This window comes from Acomys russatus, chromosome 7 (genome assembly GCF_903995435.1).
Source record: "Acomys russatus chromosome 7, mAcoRus1.1, whole genome shotgun sequence".
Classification (NCBI taxonomy): Eukaryota; Metazoa; Chordata; class Mammalia; order Rodentia; family Muridae; genus Acomys; species Acomys russatus.
Window position 1 is genome coordinate 51,277,880 of NC_067143.1, and position 21,630 is coordinate 51,299,509.

Here is a 21,630-nt window from a genome sequence, read left to right on the forward strand (position 1 = left end):
ACCCAGCCTGCTTCCTTCCGAGGAGGGCATGCTAACATAGCAAATGCAGACAAGACTTTTGAACAGAGACTTGATATGTTTCCATGGCAACATAAATTACTTATGAAAATCTATGGGAAGATTTGGGACCATTATGAGTTAAGTGCGCTCTTCTTCATGCATAAAGCAATGGAGGAATGTTGAAAATTTTATTGCGTGGAGGCTAGGAGACAAAATTTGATTTCCCAAGGATTTAGATGCATAATCAATAAATCTGGGGTTTGTGGAAAGAGAAATGAAAATTTTACATGATGGTAATTGGCAGTGATCCGTTATTCTAAGTCCCTACCACTGTGAGAAGCATGTCACTCACTCATCTTCGCACAATAAAACTTGTTTCTTGTACAATCCTACTTCATTGTTACTCATAAGCGGCCATCCTTTTAAAACTGGAAACAGAACAATAGCTTCTATCCTCTTCTTCCCAGTCTTCCTTCCCTGGCCACACCCCCTCCCTAGGCCACACCCTCTCCCTGGGCTCCAGCGGCTTCTCCCTCCTCCCTCTTCTGGGACCCAGTTCAGCAGTGACAGGGTTCCCAGCTGCCAGTGGTGTGTCCCTCTGTAATTGCTCTTTCAGTATCTGCCCTTGAGTCACTACAGCCAAATGTGCTTAAGTGGGACGGGGCTTTACTGAGTGAGTGAACATCTGCTCATTGCGGGTGCAGTGGCAGAGGCTCAATTCATCAGCCGTTGGCTGAATGCTGCTTTGTGCACTCTGACTTGAAATGCGCTCAGTCCTGCCTGCTGCTGTCCTGGTTCTGCCCACCCTGCGCGCCAGAAGATTGACCTGCGGAGGTCAAAGTATAATAATAGCTGGATACGTATCTGATTGTAACTGTTTACATCTCCTACTCTGACAACAAAGGCTGGGCAGCTGCATCCATGCCTGGAATATAAAGCATCTGAAATAGTTTTTCCTAAATGAACAACACTAATGAAATAAAATATATTTATTATCTAATTATCCACCACTGGCTTCGTGATTCTGACAAGAACCCATTTCTGCCTTTTAACCCTCACGTGGGGCCTGTTGACGAGCCATTCCTTTGCAAATGGCCTGAGGACTAAAGCTGAGACAACTTCCCTTTCTCTTCCTGAGACAGGGACAGGGTCTCACTATGTAGCCCAGGTTGGCCTTGAACTCACAGGGATCTGCCCACCTGCTGATATTAAAGGCTTGTGCTGCCACACCAAGCCCATGGGTTTTTTTCTGAAGACCCAGCTCTCTGTTCTGGCTCGGGCTCAGTGGCAATATCTGTTTTAGCTTGGCTTGCGAGCATTGAGCTTGCCTATGACAGCTGTGTGGCTTGGCTTCTGCTATGAGTTGGACAAACAGTGTGTCCTTATCAGCTTGGCTGGGCAGGAAGCCTTGTTATCTAGTTTTTATTTTTTTCCATGGGGTGATAGTGTGCACATGCCTGTGGAGGCCACAGGACAACCTTAAGCATTGTTCCTCGGGTGCCATCTTTTACTGGCCCAGAACTCACCAAGTAGTCTAGGCTAGGTGGCCACCAAGCCTATGGATCTGCCCTTCTCTGCCTCCACAACACAGGGTAACAAGCACATACTACCACGCCCAGCATTTGTTTGTTTTTAACAAGGGTTCTGGGGACCGAACTCGGGTCCTGGTGCTTGCACCGTGAGCACTTTCCTCCTCAGCCTGCTTCTATTGCTTACAACCCAGAGGGTAACCTCGCTCCAGGAACTTGCTGTGGCTCTGCGGGGAGCTTGCAGACTGTGCTCAGCTTACACCGCAGCTTTCTCAGCTGAGGTGACACATGAGAGCTTAGTTTTGGACTGGGGTCTGTATCCTAATCTATTGCTGTGTAATACATTATTCCAGTCCGTTGCGGGTTAAGGATTAGAGACCAGAAAGGTCCTATCCAGGTGGTTCTGGTTCAGGGTCTCTCATGGGGCCTTGTGAAGGCTGGTGTGGACCTAGGATCCACCCGGAGCTTGCTCAAACTCCTGACTTAAGGCAAGAGACCCCAGTCCTTTGATATCTTCATACATGTGAATGATGTATTTGGGCCATAATCACTTTCCCGCTCTTGTCCCCTCCTATTCCCAAAGGTCCCCTTCCTCTTCCCCACTAGATCCTCAGGGAAGGGTGGGGCCCCATGAGTCCCTCCCACTAGCAACCTAACCCTAACCCTAACCCTAACCCTGGCCTCCGTGTTGGAGGCTCTCATCTCTGAGCCCTAAGGGAAAGGCCACAAAGGGTGAGAGAGGGCCTTGGACCAACACAACTCCCTAGCTGCCCACATTAACCTGTTCTTCCAAACACAGCTGTCTCTGGCTCCCAACGCACAGTAGACTGACTCGGGCCTCTTGAATCCCAGAGCAGCTGCCCAGATGCTCCTGTTCTCAGAGTTGGGGACTGTTTGGGCCTTCAGCACGTGCAGTTTTCAACTTCGAGGGCCACCTACTTTCCGTCCCTATGAAAGATCAGAAACAGGCAAGTAGCCAGGCCTGGTGGTTCAGGCAGGCCTGTCCTCCCAGCTACTTAGGAGGCAGAAGCCAGAGGAAACAAGGTCATAGCCAGCGTGAGCAACAGTGAATTCAAATCTTGGGCCACATAATGAAGTAGAAGGGGGCTGTGAATAAAGCTGAGAGAGAGAGAGAGAGAGAGAGAGAGAGAGAGAGAGAGAGAGAGAGAGAGCGCACTTGCCTAGCGCTCAGGAGGCCTTAGGCTCAGTACCCAGAACCACAAAAGCAATGAATTAGCTGAGTGGAAACCCTAAGAGAGGCTGCTGTGAGTAGAAACCCTGATGGGGAGACAGAATCGTAGCCATTTGCACCCATATGATGGCCATCCTACACACACACACACACACACACACACACACACACACACACACACACACACACACACACGCAGCCGTCACAAGCTGTGATATCGGTGTGGTAATGTGCTAAGACGGGCTACAGGGATCCCATCTAAACTGACCTGGTTGCTAGTGTTCGGGTGCCACAAGAAGCGAGCACCAGAGGGGTCACCCGGAAGATTTGGGCAGCAAAGGGTCTTCACTGTGAGAAGTGGGGGGAAAGAAGGCACACAGGGCCCTGAGCCCATCACCACCACACAGAAAATGACAAGGGCAACTTGGAATTTATTGCAAAGTTGCAGTGTGCCTGCCTCAGCCAAGTCCAAAGCCCTTTACCCTTGCTTATACTGGTAACCCCATGTTGAGCTCCCAAAAAGCACTGGCTGGGCCAGATGTCTCAGCCTCCTGGGCACACAAGACCTGAGTGGTTGTCCTCGATCCCCTGAGTCTAGGTCTGGGAAAGACCCTGAGCTCTTTCTTTGAGATCTCTACTGCCATTCCCACAGCTGGGTCAGCTCTGAGAAAGGGAAAACTGTTGGTCATGGTGACAGTGGTGCCGACCCTCAGCCATAGTTCAGTCAGCCGTAGTTCAGCCTGGATCAGGAGCCAGCTTCGTGCGTTGCTGGGGTGGGGAACATTTCTCTGCTGTGTGATATTTCTCATCACTGATGTTTTCTCTGACTCACAGGAACGAATTCAGAGCATGGACAGACATCAAACCCGTGAAACCAATCAAAGCCAAGCCCCAGTACAAGCCCCCAGATGACAAGACGGTTCACGAGACCAGTTACAGCGCCCAGTTTAAAGGAGAAGTCAATAGGCCCAGCACAGTGGACAACAAGGCCACGGACCGCAGAAGAATACGAAGCCTCTACAGCGAGCCTTTCAAGGAATCCCCGAAGGTGAGACAACCCTTACCGCATAGCCTGGAGGAAGCAGAATGTGGGGCTCAGGTTAGCACCCCAGGAGCTTCCGGTGAATCATAACTTTCTTCCTCAGCACACAGGCCCAGGGGCACACGGGCCCTAGGGCACGCCTTCAACAGGTACCTCTGCTAAGTGCAAAGGGCACATTAGAAAGGGGCATTACGTAAAAGTAGCTTACCATTTGCACATCAGATTCTGTGTTTGAGAAATGCAGAATAAAAATAACAGGCAAATCTCACCTGGGTGCTACAGCCCCTTTCCTTGGCCCTGACGCTCCTCCTCCACCCTGCTCCAATCCCTGGACCTTTCCATCCCTGTCAGTCCCTGAAACACACTGACCTTCACGCAGCCTTCCCTGACCAGCACTGTCCAACAGAGTGTTCAGTGTGTCACAACACTCTGGTCACATTGAATTCAAGAAATGTTCCTGGTTGCTTATTACTGAAATCACCATTTCTGAATGAGGATTTGGGATTTTTTTTTTTTTTTAAATGCTAACACAGCCCTACCTCGTTTCATCTCAGCATGAGTGTGTTAATAAGAGAAACAAGTTGGACAGAGCTGGCAAAGTGGCTCACAGGCCCACTCGCTGTGTGTTAGCCAGGTGAGTAACACACACCTTTGCCGTGTGTAACAACAGAGCACATCTGAGGAACAAGACAACTCCAGAACCTAACTGGCCTTTCTCTGCTTCTGCCCTCAAGTCTAGCACTCAGTTGGCATTTCCGCTACGCCAGGACCAGCTTATAGCTGACCCAGTTGGTCTGGGCTGTACCTAGTTTTAGGCCTGAGTATTTCATGTTCCTGGGAACATCACCCCCCCCCCTCATCCAAGCAAATCAGGGTGAGGTCACTGGACCTTGGTCAGCGAATGGCCCAGCCCGGGAGGCCAAGCATTAGGTCTGTCCATCCACAGATGGAATAGTTCTCAGGGTATAGGCTGGCATTGAATGAAAGAAGATTCCAAGTCAGGAAGGAGAGACGATTGGGGAAATCAGTGGCCCCAGAGCCCTCTGGGAAAGAGAAGGCAAGACTCTAGAGAGGCCTGGAGACCAGAATGGCTGCTCTGGGGAAGCAGGCAAGATCCAGCCAGAGATACTCATGTGGCTAGCGGTACCCATTGCTGCCTAACACAGAAGTTGTCCCAGAGCTATGCCTCACCACCCCAGAGATCAGCCATGGCTCATCCTCGTGAATACGCACTTCTTCAGTCCAGGGCTGGATGGCTGAACATCTCCTCTGTGAGAAGCTCAAGAACAGCTTGTGCTCGCTCACTCGTCCTGAGTGGAATGAGGCATATCCAAGGAGGAGGGACGCCAGGTCCTGCAGTCATTAGCAAAGCCCACTACCTGGCATGCTCCAGGGGAGAACTAGCAGGAAAGGAAGTACAGGTCAGGGGAGAGTTTGCGGCAGGCTGCCTGTAGATTCAGACAAGCAAAGCCAGGGGCACAGGTACTGTTGGGATACTGCCCAGTCACTACCGTCACTCCTTTGTTAATGCTGCCACGTCTTTCTCTAAATCCCCTCCCCCACTCCCTCCCTTTTGTGTTTCTCTGTTTGTGCTCTGTCTGTCTGTCTCCCCATACAGGTAGAGAAAACTAGTGTTCAGAGTTCCAAACCAAAAAAGACCTCAACGAGCCATAAGCCCCCGAGGAAGGCCAAAGACAAGCAGGTGGTGTCGGGCCAGGCTGCCAAGAAAAAGACCACAGAGGGCCCCAGTGCCACCAAACCTGACGGCAAGGAGCAAAGCAAAGAGATGAACAATAAACTGGCCGAGGCGAAAGAGTAAATGTCACTGCACTTTCCTTTCCTCCCCACCCCCACCCCCCTTTACTTAAACCAACAAACAAACAAAAAAAAAGGCCACAAAATTAATTAGAGACTTCCCATCTGCCTTGGTTCCAAGTGTCTCAGGAGCCCTGTGGTTGGTTTTTTTTTTTTCCCCTGGGAGGAATCATATTTCATAGACTGAGGCCACCGCCTCTTCCTACAGGGGGCACAGCATCTAGCCAAGGGCCCCTGGGACGCCAGGAAGCATTGTGCCCTAGCTGTGCCCTCCCTGTGGGTCTGGGTTGAGTCAGGTCTCAGCTACCACCAAGCTCAGTTCCTGGTTGGGCTTGGAAGTGTCTGCTGCAGGGCATCTCCTCCTGCGCCAGCCACAGTTCGCACAATTCGATTTTGGACTTTAGGCAAATGTTCTTTTCCAGGTTCGTTGGATGCTTGCATGCTACCCCAAGTTCGGGTTGGGCTTCAGCCGTTAGAATTTGTGAAAATGTTAAAGACGGTAGAACAACAAACCAACCTAAGCCTTACTGTCAACGAGATGGAATTGTGTCTGTTAACCTTCTGCTAGGAGTGTTGCGCCTGTGTTTTGTGCCTATCGGTGGGCGTTGAATAGTGTATCAAGTAATGGGCCACTGTCTAAGGCTGGCCAGAAGTGGCAGAGGGTGAGGATTTGGGATGCTGCCGGTGGTGTGGGAGGAGCTCCCAGCCCTGAGCACCCTGCTGGTGTGCTGAACACGTGGTTAAGAGAGAATAGTCAGGTGTGCAGGTGGCACATAGCATGCTTGTTCTGTTCCTGAGGTGTGCAGATGGGGTGTGTAGATGTGGCAGTAAGTGTGGCCATGCACCCTCCAGCCCAGAGCTCTTGCTCTGCTCCACAGAGAGGCCAGTGTGCTGAGCACCTGGCCAGGGTCTGTGTGCTGGGCCCTGCAAAAGGGTTAGCAAGCACCTATGACTTCCAATGCTTAGAAACAGCTCTCAGTGTACTCTGTATCGCAGTGTTGCGTGTGTTGGGCCAAAGGCCCCTAGAGTTGTGTCGTTGGAATTAGGGGAGGTTATGAAAGGAATCCGCCCTCCTTAGTTATGAGGGAACCCAAAACGTCCACCAGAAATGTCCAGTGAAATGTAGGTTGCTCCTGTCCTGGCAGTTCTTTTTTGCTCAGCATTCTGAGTAACTAGGATGGTGCACCCCAGCTTGCTTTCTCTCGTGGTGAGAGTGGTTCAGAGGGAAAGTCTGGTGGCTCCTTAGTCTCGTCAGGTCCTTACAGTTTGGGAAGGTGGAGCTCCCAAGCGCCTGCTCAGTCTCACTGTGCAGACAGTGAAAGCTTCGTTTGCACCTTGTGGGGCTGGTTGAGACAAGTTTGTAAATGAACCCAGCAGTGCTGTACAAGCCTTCGGGTTTTTTTGTTTTGGTTTGGTTTTGTTTTTTGTTTGTTTGTTTGTTTGTTTCTTAACAGAACAGACTAGAAATGAAGTCTACGGCATTGCCTGACGCCGTCTGTCCCGTCTCAAGGCATGGACTGTGAGGGAGACATGGTAGAGAAAGGAGGAGACACAGGTCTCGTGTATTTGTCCAGAAATGCCCAGAGCTCAGTACTGTTTCCGGCTACCTGTTAGCCAGCCCTACTGTTTACCAGACAGCTCTATCTAGCGTTCCAGCCACAGCAGTCAGTGCACGTTCCTCTCAAGCCCCGGCCGGCATCAGTTGGATCTGCTTGTTAGCCACACTTTGATTTCCCCGTAGAGCAACTGTGTGTTTTGTAGATGGAGTAAGTCGGAGTTTACAATGCGCAAGGGATCCTTTGTTCAGTGTTCGTGTTCTGAATACCTTATGCCAGGCACCGTGCCAGGCTGGTGGGCAGACAGGTCTCTCTAGCAGCCTGTGCAGACACGTGCCGTGAGGGAGTTGAGTTGGTGGTGTGCCGCTGTAGTTTGCTGTAGCTTACCACAAGGGCCCACAGGGCTGTCGGGGCTGGATTTCCCCCTGCCCTACCTGAATCTTTAGATGCCCTGGACAATGCCCCTTTCAAACTGTCAGAGTCCCTTTCTTTTTCACACACACCCACCTATGAAAACTGTTTGCAGTTCTCTTTGACTCTTGAATGTTTCACCTCACTAACAAGAAACTTCCTTTGATTTCTACTGTTTACAAACAAAACGCAGCCGGTCTTGTTCTGTCTCCCAAACGTACTGGGCAAAACTGACTGTGGTTCCTCAAGCAGTGTTTGGTGTTGCCTTCCTGCAGGTGACCAAGCCTGTACCTCTTGCTGTACATTTCCCTACTGTTCCCTCTTCACCCTGGGCAAGAGGGCTAGAATGGAGACTTTTTTTTTCTTAGCCTGCCTGTAAAACTGCCCCCAAGCTATGCCCAGGTTTCTGCTCTCTGCCCCAGCTCCCAGATAGCACGCGAAGCTGCGTCACACTGAGGCAGAGAGGAAATGTCTAATTACGATTTTGTGGCCCGGGTTTTGTTGCATACCACAGATTGTCTATGTATCCTGTAGTGCGCATTCATTCTCTTGGTGCTATTTCATTCCCGCTGTTAGTAAAAGAATGACAAAAAAAAAAAAAAAATTCATGTATAGCCAATTGATTGTGACGTCTTGTGGTTCTGTGCTTGCTCAGAAAGCAAACCAACAGGTTTTTTTTCCCCACTTATAAATAAACGATTGAGACGAACACCACTTTATTGATCGTATTTCCTTGATGAGGCCCAGCTGAGTAGGTAAAGGCACCAGCCTTTGGCAGCTGAACCTCTGAGTTTTCCCATAATGCAGCTTGCCTCTTCTAGATTGCCTCCCAGGTACTAATTGCAAGGAGTCAGAGCTAAGTGCTGGGGAAGGCGGAGATGGCCCTGGAGACGCCCTGGCCCACAAGGTAGTGTAATGTTTTCGTGCCATGTCGCTGGACCAGTGAACATGTGCCACTCACTGCCTCACAGGGTGAGAAGCTGCTGCCTCACTCTTCCCTTCCTGTGGCGAGCAGCAGCGTTGCTCCCGGCTTTTTCTTCTTTCAGGAGTGGCAGAGACGCCCTTCGATGGCTCGTTTAATCCATGGTCATGTTACAGGTTGAGCCCCTGGTTGGCTCACTGTGTCCTGCATGTGCCTGACGTGGAAATGTTAAAAGAGCCACGTGAGTGGCTCAGACAAGGACCCAGTGAGTCAGGGGACTTGGAAGCTCAAGTGGAGAACAGGGTTTCCTGTGGGGATGGGGAAGTAACTAAAAGCTTCCTGTCAGAGGGCGCTAAGGAGGGTGGCAGGATGTAGCTACGCTGGGCAGGTGGGGCAGGTGTCAAGGCAAGGATTCAGGGATGGGAAGGGGTGGGCTCTGCGGAGAGCTCAGGGTGAGAACCGCATTGGCTTACTTTGTTGTCCTTCTAGTAAAGCAGGAGACCAAAGGCTTTGCTCTCATGATTTCTCCAACATGTGTCGCTTGAATACTGTTGTGTGCCAGGCTCTGTGCTGTGCACTAGGGAAGCCAGGAGACTGAGACCATACCCGTGATCACAGCGGGCATGAAGGAGGAGTCTGTTCTAGCTGGTTCCGTGGATGAGAAAGACTCAGCAGATGGGTAGGTGTTGACCGGGGGAACAGAATGGAACACACCCAAGGCATGCCAAACGGAGGGATGTGCCCAAGCAAAGGTGTGGAGGGGTCATGAACCTGCCAAGCTCAGGTTCTGGGGGTAGGCCACTGGAGGGTGGGCTTGGCAAAGGCCAGAGAGCGTAGAGTTGTGCACTGGAAAGGCCTAGTGTACCATTACGGGTGGCTACTAACTGGGCTCCCTTCCACATACCCAGGATGCACCTGTGTCCTGCATGCCTCTGTATTCGTGCTTCTTGCCTCACATGCCACAGCCACAGGCCCTTTCTCTTTCTATCCCAGGAGCCCTAGGGTGGCGCCTCCATTCTGTTGCTGTTTGAGAAGGCAGCGTCAAAAATCAATCTCGGGTGTTAATACTTTTTTTTTTAAAAAAAGATTTATTTATTATTTATACAGTACTCTACCTGCGTAGCAGAAGAGGGCCCAGATCGCATTATAGATGGTTGTGAACAAAGGTGCTTGCTGGGATTTGAACTCAGGACCTTTGGAAGAACAGACAGTGCTCTTAACCTCTGAGCCATCTCTCCAGCCCCTAGGGTGTTAATACTTTTAAGTCACTATATATATATAGATATATACATGTACATATACATATATATTTGTTTCTCAGATGAGTAGAAAACATTTCACCTACCTGTTACTTTTATATGAGTCAGGATTCACAAAAATTGCTCAATAAATAAAGATAAAGATAGGTGTTAGTACCTTTCCCCTCCGTTAAGGGAAAAAGACTAAATAGGATTGGGGGACAGAACAGGAGAGAACAGAGGTGCAAATCGAGGCAAAAGAGAGAAAAGAGGAAGAAGAAATACACATCAGAGCACCAAGAATAAGCCCAGAAACTGAGAGAAGGAGAGATGTTCTCAGAACCAGACCCAGGGCAAGAACTGTCCAAGGGAGGAGGGAGGCAGGAGGGGGCGGGGCACTGTGGCCTGTGTCTCACAGAACCTGTGGACCACTGTAGCACTTCTCGGTGGTTTCCGGGGCCATTTACTGCTCAAATATGTTAGCAGCTCACATTGCAGGCATCCAAAGTTTCAGGATGCAACCTGCAGCAGACACAGGTCTCTGCTCCCTAAACCCCGGCACCAGCACAGCCTGGGCAGTGGCGGGAACAGCTGAGGCCATGGAGACAGCAAAAGTGGCCCTGTCCCGGAGCTCACAGTCAGGCAGGTACCTCAGATTCTCCCTCCACCACCTACAGGGCTCACAGTACCCACCCACCCCCAACCCCACCCAACACATAGGCCACATCCTACATTACACACAGCGGCTGGAGAGGCTCAATGCCTCAGGCATGCTCTTAGTGAGTCTGGCTGAGATGGAACGTGCCCTCAGACATTGTGGCGTTGGCATCTGGAAACTGGGTCTTCCCGGGCCTCTTTGAGTCCTTGCACCTTTCTCTGGACAAAGGGGCACCGATAGTCAACTCAGGAGAACAGAGTGGAGCTGTGACACCAGGGTGCTAGGGACATGGACACTAGACAGGTTGATTCAGGACTGTGTGGTACTGGGACGGAGTGTGATGGCTTTCTCATTGATGGAAGAGAGCTGAGAGCTCTGAGAGCTAGTTATCCAAGAGGCTGAATGAGGCAAACACTCCAAAAACAACTGCTTTGAAAGAATTCCAGCCACTGGATTCTTTGAGTCAGTGGACTGAATAATGTCTGAACAATTTATACCTCAGCTGTCTACAAAGCATCCTTTCTCTGAGCACCATGATGCAGCCATTTGCCTGGGTAACAGATGAGAAAGGGGAGGCCAGAGGGGAAGGCCTTGTCCAGCTTGGCTCAGCTTGAAAGACAGGCAGCTAAGGGCTGACTGGGATAAATCAGGTTCCAACTAAGTCAGACCCTTAAGGAAAATTACACCCAAAGCAGGCAAAATTACACTGTGGCTGGGCCATCGCAAGCCCTCCAGCGAGCTTGCCCAGTACTTTCTTTAGATATTGGGATCCGATACAAACCGGGAGAAAATCAGGATTTGGACCAGGCCTTTCGCACATCTGTTACCAGCTGTGCGATGAAATCCAGAGGATTGTCCCCTTCCTAAGCAACGCATTTGGTATTGGAGATGTCATGATCAAACAGGCCACTGCACACTAGAGGCCACTCCTTGGTGCTTTTTTATTTCCAGCACTGGAGTTGAGCTGAAACGTCTATCTCTGTCCTCCTGGGAGTGGTCTAGGCCACTTGCCCACTAGGCATCATACTTAGCTATTTCAACAGATGGCCTCGGGCACCTTAGCTGGGGCCGAGGAAATTTTAAGTTCATGGAAAAGTAAATCATTGCCACTGCTGTGGGCTGCTGCTGCTGCTGGACGGCTCTTAAAGAGCCTTGCGAGTCTGACCATGTCATCCCCCCCGCTTGAAACCATCGGCTCCGGCTCCCACGGCCTGCCTGCGGAAGCTTGCTCTCAGTCACCGCGCTGCCTCTCACCTCCATGCCTTCCCCACGCTGTCCCTCCTACCCAGAATGCCCTTCTCCTGCTTCTCACCTGGCTAACTCATCCTTCAAGACTCGGCTCAGGGGACCGCTCCAGGAAGCCTTGCCTGCATCTTCCAGGCTGGGTAAGATGTTCCCTGTGTGTATCTTCATCACTGAACTCATCACATGTCCTGTGTCATCAGCTTACATGTGTGCCCCACCCCCCATCCTCCACCCTTCATCCCATTGCTCCTCCAGGGGAACAGTCAGGTCCTTCTGTCTTCTACTTCCTGGCCCAACATCTCCTGAAGTATTCCTTGAGTGAGTGCTGAGTGAGTGAATGGGTGAGTGACCTTAATAGCTGTGTGCCCCATATTCACCATGGTGCCTCCACAAGGCTTCTTCGTTCTGCCTGACAACTTCCCCTGTGTGGTTGTGGCTGTGGCTCACATGTCATGGCAACAACAAAGCAGAGGTCAGCTGATTCTATGATGGCCAGCCTCTGTTTGGATCAGCATCCCTTTGTACTTGATGTACTTACCTTTTCTAAGCAGACTTAAATTCAGAAAATCACAAGCTCTCAGATACAGAGTAATCTTTTTATTGTTGCTGGTTTTTGTTTTGTTTTGGTTTTGGTTTTGGTTTTGGTTTTCTCAACAGGGTTTCTCTGTGTAAGTCCTGGAACTCACTCTATAGATCAGGCTCGTCTCAGACTCAGAGATCCACCTGCTGGGGTGAAAGGTGTATGCTGATGCTGCCACCACCCAGTATAGAGTAATCTTAAGAGGTGGCCTCATCCCCTCTGCTCAGAGCAGAGCCCTTCTCTCTGGCTTAATAAAGAGGTGCTTCTCCCTTCGCTGCCCACGTGGTCTGCACCTGAGCCAACAGCCCTGGTTTCAGATCCAAGCTCCACTGTGTGTGCTTGGCTGAGTCTCAGAATTCTTAAAGCCTCAAAGATAGTGCACTCCTAGTCTGTATAACCCTCTAAATGGCTGCGGCGCCCAGATTCAGGAATAGTGTGTTCTTGGAATCTGTTTGGTGCAGGAGCTTGAAGGTGGCAGCTGGGAAGAGTGCTGACAGCAAGGATACCTGTCACCTGTCCCTGTCCCCTGTTTTTCTGTGAGTGGCTGATGGGGTGAGTGGAAGGTGGACCACCTGTGGCAATAGTTTAATTCCTGTTGCTTTGCTGGACATCTCCCTCTCCCCTCACTGAGTCGTAACAGTGCACTGGCTGCTACCACTGGAGGGAGAGCCACTCCTGTATAGCAGGACTGAGATTCAGGCTCTCTAGAGGTGCCTCTCCATACCCTGCCCACCCCAGCCCTCTATGGCCTCTGGCCTCTCTCCTCTCTCGGCACGTCTATAAATCACCTGCACAGACTCTAGTCTTGCAAATTACACGTTCTTTCACATTGGTCCTCTCTGGATACCCGGAAGCGACCTTGATTAATTGCTGAAGATCCTGTCCTCTGCTTTAGTGTGGGAGGGGAGGGGAAGACACAAAAAGATCGATTTGTCAGTTCCCTGGAGCACAGAGGCAGATGAGAGCTGAGCCATTTCCATCTGGCCGCCTTGGTCCGGTGCACTGTGTTTTTATAGTGTCATTAGCAGAATTATCAGGTTCTTGGCAGCCTATTCGGAGGATCGATCCTGCCCTTGACTTTGCCTTCTTGGAGTCAACACAACCAAAGATGCTTTTTATAATACTTCATATATATAACTGGGACTTTATTTCATTCTTAGAAGGTCGAATCTAGAAAAGATATTTAATGATTTTTTTAAATAAATAAGTAAATACACTTACAGGGCCACTTAAGCCGGTTAGCCTAACTTGACTTCAGAAGCTCCTACCCACTTGGAGAGCCCTGCCCCTCAGTCTTAGAGGAATCTGGGATCCAGAAATCTGTCCCGCCCCATCCCCCACCCCAACTCTGGTCTGGATTTTGTAAATTGCAGAGCTGGTCCCACCCACAGGACGGAACAAATGAATGCTAATTCGGCTTTTGTCGTTTACATGACTTGATCTCATAATAAGGCTCTTTACAGATTAAAAAACACCCAAAGCTTGCTGATAAAGTCACGAAATCAAACCAGCCTGTGAGTGTAAGCCTGAGTTTGTAGCCAGTGGTTGGTGTCACAGCTGGTTCTTGGTCCAGCCCTTGGATGCAGCAAGGGTTCCCACTATCACAGAACACCTGTGCCCTGCTGTAAGCAGCCCTCCCAGTCCCCTTCTCGGTGACTATAGTGAACTTCCACATGGAGGCCATGGATTCCCAGACCAATCGGGGAGGGGGGCACACACTGACCTGGGAGTAAGCCTTGTGGATGCAGCATCTCTCTCCCCCTACCTGTAATGCCAGCTGCTCTCCCATGTGTTGAGTCACCATGAGTGGACTCTGCCTGCCTGGTGTCCCCTCTGCTACTGTGCTCAGGTAGGGCTTACAGTGAGAACAGGGCTAGCCCTTAGGCCAGGGAGCTGCGATTTCCTGGAGCTGTTTTCTCTGTAAGGGTGCGTTGCATGCTGCAGGTAAACTTGGCGATGGCAGGATCTGGTAGATCCAGGAATGACTGAGGAGCAGGGGCCTTGACCGGGCACTCCCTAAGGGTCTGTTCTAGGAGATGCATTTCTCGGGAGATGCAGCTGGGGGCTCAGAGCCTGAGCTCTGCAGAAGTCATGTAAGGCGGTAGGGCTAGTCAGCGAGCAGCAGTGCAAGCCAAACTTGGTTTTGAGCTGTAGATGTATTTGAGTCTCTGGATTCCTAGAGAGGGGCCAGCTCCTCCCCGGAGTTGTGGCATTGCTTTTACTGTCTGTGCAACCCTAGGCCATGTATACTTCCATTGTGACCCTCCTTTCCTCTTCTGGAAAGCACAAATGCGAACAATCCCTGTACATTTGAGGACCCAAAGCTATACTTTATTGGAGGGTCTCTTAAACTTAAGATATCTGGGCTGAAGAGGACCGCAGATCCTGAGGCCGACAAAGCTAGGAGAATGTGCACATGCTATATATGTGGTTTGTTCGAATTTGATCTTGTGTGAGTTAGTTTCTAGCTCCTCGTGTAGGATACCAACCTCTACTGTGTGCTAGTCCGTGCCACAGCTCCCTGGTCCCCAACTGTATTTAGTGGCCACATACTTAGAGGAAGGAAAGAAAGGAGCAGAGGAGGGGAGGGAGGGAAGCAGCAAGTGTCATCTATGCCCCTAGAGGGTCCAGCCTAGAGGTAGCTACAGCCTGGCTGGCATCCGATGGGAGCGGCAGCTGTGGCTGCTGAGGGCAGAGTGGGAGCCAGAGATAGTTTCACTGAGTAGACGGCACAAGAATTGAGTCTTCACCCCTGAGGAGGGTCTCCTAGCCAGGCGGGCAAGGAGAGGAGGGAGGCCGGTGGGTAGGGGTGCCTTTAGAGCTAAGGAGTTGTGTTCTGTTTGGAGACCGTGTCTACAGCCTAGCTTTCAGTTCTGTTCTGGTTCCTGAGTGGTGGGAGTGTCTGAGACCTGTACGGGATAGTAGTCTGGAGGGTGAGGGCTGTGGGACATATGCTTAGTCAGCGAGGCTGTGTCTTCTAGGACAGGCAATATGGTGGTGGTCCTGGGAGGGTGGCACCACAATGCCAAACACATGTTACTATCCAGGTCTGCCACTGAGATGCTAAGGAGTATGCTGTGTCACTGGAGACCATGGACCCATCCCGGGAGCAATAAAGGAAGCTAGGGCATGGAAGATGCCAGTGGAGACCACGAGGCCTGATAGCCTCAGCTATCTTTAGTCTGCCTGTGGGGCTGTGCTTTCACAGAGCAGAGAGGGAGGGTCCCAAGCAAAGTGATGTCTTTGGTCCTAGAGAGAACGTTGAATCTGTTTGAAGAGACACAGGCCAATCAGAGTTAGGGCCAGGCAGGGCTGGTATGGCTCCTGTTTACTGGTGGTGACCTCGTGTTGCGAGCGTGTTCACTAGTGTTTCTGGGGCTGCTCTAGCCACAACCTGGATCTCACTTCTGTGCTCCTGGCACAGGGCCTAATAGAGTGGACACTCCATAGGATTTGCCCAAGGAGTGGATAAAAGAGGGAAAAAAAAAGTCAGAGAACAAAGAGAAAAGGCCACACCCCAGCTGCTATTGTCCTACCATGTCTGCCAGACACTCTGCTAGATACGTTGAAATGAAGATGGACAAAACATGGCCCACAGTGTAATAGGAGAGGCAGACAATTGCTTAAAAATTATGATTACCAGAGAGAGAGAGAGAGAGAGAGAGAGAGAGAGAGAGAGAGAGAGAGAGAAGCACGTCTCATCCGTCTCATCTCCATAGATCCTTTCTAAGAATAGTGAGCCGTCCAAAGACGGTTTCCTTGGCAATGCCCCTTGAGTGCTATATTTCCCGTCTCTGAGTTAGGAACTATTATACCCAGGAAACATGCACATGTGTATGGGGACCCTGGAGGCAGGTAACACAGTGAAGGGGCAAAGCTATGACGTCAGCCTGTCTACTGCCCACCGGCTGTTGGGTGCTGCGGCATGGCTGACCCGGTCCCCACTCCTCAAGCTCTTTGCTCCAACTGCATATCCAAGTTTATCCACTCACCAGGGTACCGGAATGGTCATGTGTTTGACCCCAGCTTGTTGTCCATCGGGGAACTGCTTGCCCACTCCCACCAGGTGATGGAGTGCCTTTTGAGCCCAGCGCTTCAGATCTTGAGCCTCCCACTTTCCAATCTGAAAGTTTGTTTCTTTTTTCTTTCTTTTTTATTTTTATTTTTTTAATTTTTTAGTTTTTTAATTTTTTATTTTTTTGGTTTTTTCAAGACAGGGTTTCTCTGTGTAGCCTTGGCTGTCCTAGACTCACTTTGTAGACCAGGCTGGTCTTGAACTCACAGCGATCTGCCAGCCTCTGCTTACCGAGTGCTGGGATTACAGGTGTACACCACCATGCTTGGCTGCAAGTGTAGGGCTGACACAGCCTGGTACACAGCTTTTGAGAATTGATGATCTGTTTCTCCCCACCCCCACCCCCCCCCCCCTCAGCGCCCGGGCTTTTCCAAGCACACTGCCCCATCTCTGCTCCATTGGGGGGAAATCTAGGGAGAAAGAAGGTTAAGCTTAGCGGGTAAGGGGGACCAATGGCAGCCAGTGCAGTTCCTTATCCAGTTAGTCTAGGGCAGGACTGGGTAGTCTGACTTCTAGATTGTTTTTTGTTTGTTTGTTTTGTGTGTGTGTCAGAGAAAGAGATTGTTATTTATTTTGTTTAGTGGGTTTTTGTTTGTTTGTTTTAGAGCCAAGATTTTACTATGAGACCCAAGCTGGCCTTGAACTTACTAGGTAGCCACAGATAGTTTTGAACTCACAGCAATACTCCTGCCTCAACCTTCCAAGTACTGGGATTACAGGCACACATCACCACACCTACTTCCACTTCCATATTCTGGGAGAATGGATCCAGTGTCACTGTTCTCTGGTGGTGCTGACTGTCTCCATGGAAACAAGAGGCATCTCATGAATCGTCTGAGACTCCATGTCTCATGCATCCTTGAAATGCTAATTTGAAATAGGAGGACCCAGCACAGAAAAGATTCTTGTTTATCCATTCGCTGGACAAACACTCAACCTTATAGTTTGACCCCGTCCCTGAGTGAGATATGCTTAAGGTGCAGATGATACAATTATCAACAAAACAGGCCTGGACCCTGCCCTCCGAACACGTCCTAGATAGCATGGGAAATAGCATGGGACACATGCGCAGGGGAAGGGCAGGGAGGGGATGGCTGTCCTGCTTCCTGGCAGATCTTGCTCCCTATTCCCAGTGCAGAGAAGTCCCTGGAGGGTTGGAAGCAGGGAAGGGGTGGGATCAGCCTGCTTTCCTAAAGAGTCTCATCTCAATATGGAGCTATGGAGCGTACACTGGAGGACAAGGCAGAGGGGGGCCTATGTTAGTGCTTGGGACGATGCTCTCGTGGCAGCGGGGAGAGTGTAGAGAGGAGCTGTGATGGATGGGACCTGAAGGGAAGACAGAGGAGTCTGAGGGGGAAGAGGACACCAGGGTTGACTGTGGCTGGGGCCATGAGCAAAGGTGAGTGAGGGATCAGGGATCAGTAGCTATAAATCTTTCCACTTGGCCCTCTTCATTCTAGGTCCTGTGCTGGGTGTTGGATCTTCAGGCAGGGCACATGGTGCCACTTTCAGGCCACTGAGGGTCTAATGGGAAATATCTGAGTGAGAGAGTGGGCTGACAAGCTGTGTGCAGGAGAGATGTGAACAAAGACGTTGTGAGGGAGTTTAGGCCACCCAGCCAAGTCCTCAGGGACAGACTGGGAAGAGCATGTGGGGAGGTTGGCCCAGGAAGCAGAAACCACAGACACAGAAAGCATCCTGGGGGCTCTAATCAGAATGTGAGGACAAGACAAGGACAAAGGTCACAGGAAGCCCCCCCCCCACACACTTTCTCCAGGGATCCATGGGAGTTGTAGTTCCATTACTATAATTACCCAGGCTGGGTGTGTCTGTGTCATAAACCCAAATACTCACAAATACAGTTCAGTTCCCCCATAGTGATCCTCTGTTTCTCTGCCATAACAGTCCCTGATAACCGGTATCCCCATTTTACAGGTGAGGAAACCGAGGCCCATGTGGTTCAGTAATTGTCCAAGACCTCTCAGGCAATAAGCATCACAGAAGGGAAGATCAGGCCAGCCTGTCTGTCTCACTTCCTGAGGTTTGCGCTGTGGGACCCCCAGGCCGGGAGGTAGAAGGACCCTGTCATGGAAGATGTGAAGCTGGCTCAGGGCAGCAGCTTTGGTACCCAAGAAGAAGAGCCGCCCTGTGGCCAGAGGGACTGAACCCACACACTTTGCTAGCCCATCGCCTCCCCAGCTCCCAGTGGAGGGGCCCTTCCCAGTGTTCCATGCACGCAGCACTGTGAGTGTAACCTCAGCTGCCCATGAGGTGGTGGGCACATGCCACAGAGGAAGGCTAGCAGAGATGACAGAGGCACGTGGTGACTGTCTAGAGATAGTGAGAGTTCACAATATCCGTGAGGGTGGTTCTGCTCATGGGAAACCCTGTCAAAATCACCCTGATTTTCAAAATCACTGCCTAATTTATAAAAGTACGAATGCCAAATATCCACCTAAAAGTAGCAGTCTCTTTCTTTCTTTTTTATTTTTTTAATTTTTGATTTGTTTGTTTGTTTGTTTGTTTTGAGACAAGGTTTCTCTGTGTAATAGCCCTAACTGTCCAGGACTCCCTTTGTAGACCAGGCTGGCCTCGAACTCACAGCGATCCACCTGCCTCTGCCTCCCAAGTGCTGGGATTAAAGGCATGTGCCACCACCCCCAGCTGGTAACAGTCTCTTTCTAAGAAAGATTTATGTCTCAATTCTTCTAAATAATTCAAACTAAATCATAAATAACTTAAGCACAAGAATCCAGCAGCTTGGTGGGTTATAAATGTTCCATCGCTGTTTACGAACTTTGTAAAACCATCTCAGGTTCTTTAACTTTAAATGTCTCCTTTAATAGACAGCAGCTGGCTTAGAAACGGTGTGCTGCTGGTCAGGCCAGGGCCAAGCCAGACACTTCTCTTCCTGCAGAGGCCTGTAGACACACTGGGAAATACTTATCTCTGTTCCACCAACATCAACAGCAAGAGTGGCAGCCATTCCACAATGCTGAAACACATATATCTACTTGGCTTTATTTTTTATTTTTAATTATTTGAGACAGTGTTTCACAGTGTAGCCCTGATTATCCTGGAACTCAACCTAACTGGCCCCAGACTTACAGAGATCTGCCTGCCTCTGCCTCTGTCTCCCAAGCACTGGGATTGAGGGTATGTGCTGGCACACCTGGTGTATTTGTATATTCTTGAATGCCACTTACCAGAGTGTTAAGGTTACAACACAGAAGTTTAAGCCAGGTGTGGTAGCACACATCCTTAATGCCAGCACTCAGGAGGCAGAGGCAAGTGCACCGCTGTGAGTTCGAGGCCAGCCTGGTCTATGAAGTGGGTCCAGGACAGCCAAGGCTACACAGAGAAACCCTGTCTCAAAACAAACAAACAAATGAAACACAGAAGTTTAGTTTTGCTTTTTGCCATGGTGAAGAAAACTTAGTGTTCTTCCATTTGGGCTGTTTATCAGGAAGACCCAGTGTGGCTTATCTTTACCCAGTCTGACAGGATGACTCACTCCCAGAGCCATGTTTGGTCCCAGATGTTCTGGGATTGTCTGCTTGGGTTTCCCTTACAAAGGTCATAAACCAGAAGGTGGTTTTAGTTTTATGTTTTGAGGTAAGATTTCATGTAGCACAGACTAGCTTCCAACTTAAAAAAAAAAAAAAAAAAAAAAAAAAAAAAAAAAAAAAGCCAGACGTGGTGGTGCACGCGCTTAATCCCAGCACTGGGGAAGCAGAAGCAGGTGGATTGGATCGCTGTGAGTTTGAGGCCAGCCTGGTCTACAAAGCGAGTCTAGGACAGCCAAGGCTACACAGAGAAACCCTGTCTCGTACAACAAAAAAGGATTTATTTATTATTTATATAGTATTCCTCCTGCATGTATGCCTACATGCCAGAAGAGTGCACCAGATCCCATTATAGATGGCTGTGAGCCACCATGTAGTTGCTGAGAATTGAACTCAGGATCTTTGGGAGAACAGCCAGGGCACTTAACCTCTGAGCCATCGCTCCAGTCCCTAGCTTCCAACTTTTAATGTAGTTGAGGATAACCATGACCCTTGGTCCTCCTGCCACCTCCTCCTCCCGTGGAGGTCTGGGCCTCCATGTTTGGTCTGTGTGCTGCTGGGATGAAACCCAGGAGTTGTACATGCCAGGCAAGCATCTGCCATCTGAATAACAACTCCAGCTCCCCTGCAGAATTTTTTAAAATTATCTCTTCATATCCTGATTGTATTTGCCAAAAAAGTACATAAGAAAAAAAATGAAATAATTTATAAACCTAACCTAATTATTGCATCACATGTTTTATATTGGAGTCACAAAGCTAAATTAGATAGTCTTATCGCCAAACTACCTTGAAGTTTTGAATTAAATCTACACAGACTTTTCCTAAAGCTGAAAGAGAGACAGAGACAGAGAGAGAGAGAGAAGGGGAGAGAGGGAGAACAGAGACAGACAGACAGAGAGGCATGTTTTAGGTTTATTTAACTCATTCTAATCTTTTTAAATGTGTGTGTGTGTGTGTGTGTGTGTGTGTGTGTGTACCACATGCATGAAGGAGTCTAGTGAAGTCAGAAGAGGTTTCAGATGTCCTGGACCTGGGGTTACAGTTGTGAGCCACCATGTTGGTGCTGGGAACCAAACTCAGGTCCTCTGAAAGAGCAGCCCAGTGCTCTTAACCACTGAACCACCCCTCCATCCCTCTCATCTAATGTCGTAAAATGTTTTACTTGCATTTACTTATGTGGATGCACACATGTGTATATATATATGGACACATGCATGCCACAGCACACATGTGTTGGTCAGAGGACCACTTGTGGAAGTTCTTCCCTTCTGACATGTGGGCTCTTCAGAATGAACCCATATATGAGTGTCAGGCTCGGAGGACCCTCGTTTCTAGTGTTCATTCTAAAGCTCATGATTAGACAGATTTAACTACTAAGGTAAAAAAGTTAGCTGGCAAATCAATATGGGGTTAGATCCGTATTGACCGAACATGGCTTAGAGACAAGGCTGAACTGAGCAATCTCACTCTTGAGTGGCAACTTTCAGCCTGGCCTACAAGGAAGCTGTGTGCATTGCAGACCAGACATCTCCAGGATGGCCAGGTAGGGACACATGTACAGAAGATCCCAACCCAGGCTCAAGGGCTGCCCTTGGTTATGAACTCTGCGCCAGCAGAGGGCACCAGTGGCCTGTCGGTGGGATAGGGGCTATAGCTAGGTCCCTGAGATGAAGTTTGGCTCTGCGCTCTTCACATTTCCTCAGCTTTGTTAAGATCATATCCAAGTCACCCAGAGATCTGAGAGGATAAATCTAACAGATTCCCTGCTTGCATCTAAGTTCAGCTTTTACTTTCCCTCT

At 49.8% G+C, this 21,630-nt stretch overlaps 1 protein-coding gene across 1 annotated transcript in view; it reads left to right on the forward strand.

The window, feature by feature from the left end:
• Map6 (microtubule associated protein 6) overlaps positions 1 to 21,630 on the forward strand; it is a 71,537-nt gene that overhangs the window by 45,443 nt on the left and 4,464 nt on the right. Inside the window, exons 2-3 of the mRNA XM_051149007.1 lie at positions 3,556 to 3,769; positions 5,382 to 5,578. Of these exons, the coding sequence (XP_051004964.1) occupies positions 3,556 to 3,769; positions 5,382 to 5,578 (411 nt within the window). The remainder of the gene's footprint in view (positions 1 to 3,555; positions 3,770 to 5,381; positions 5,579 to 21,630) is intronic.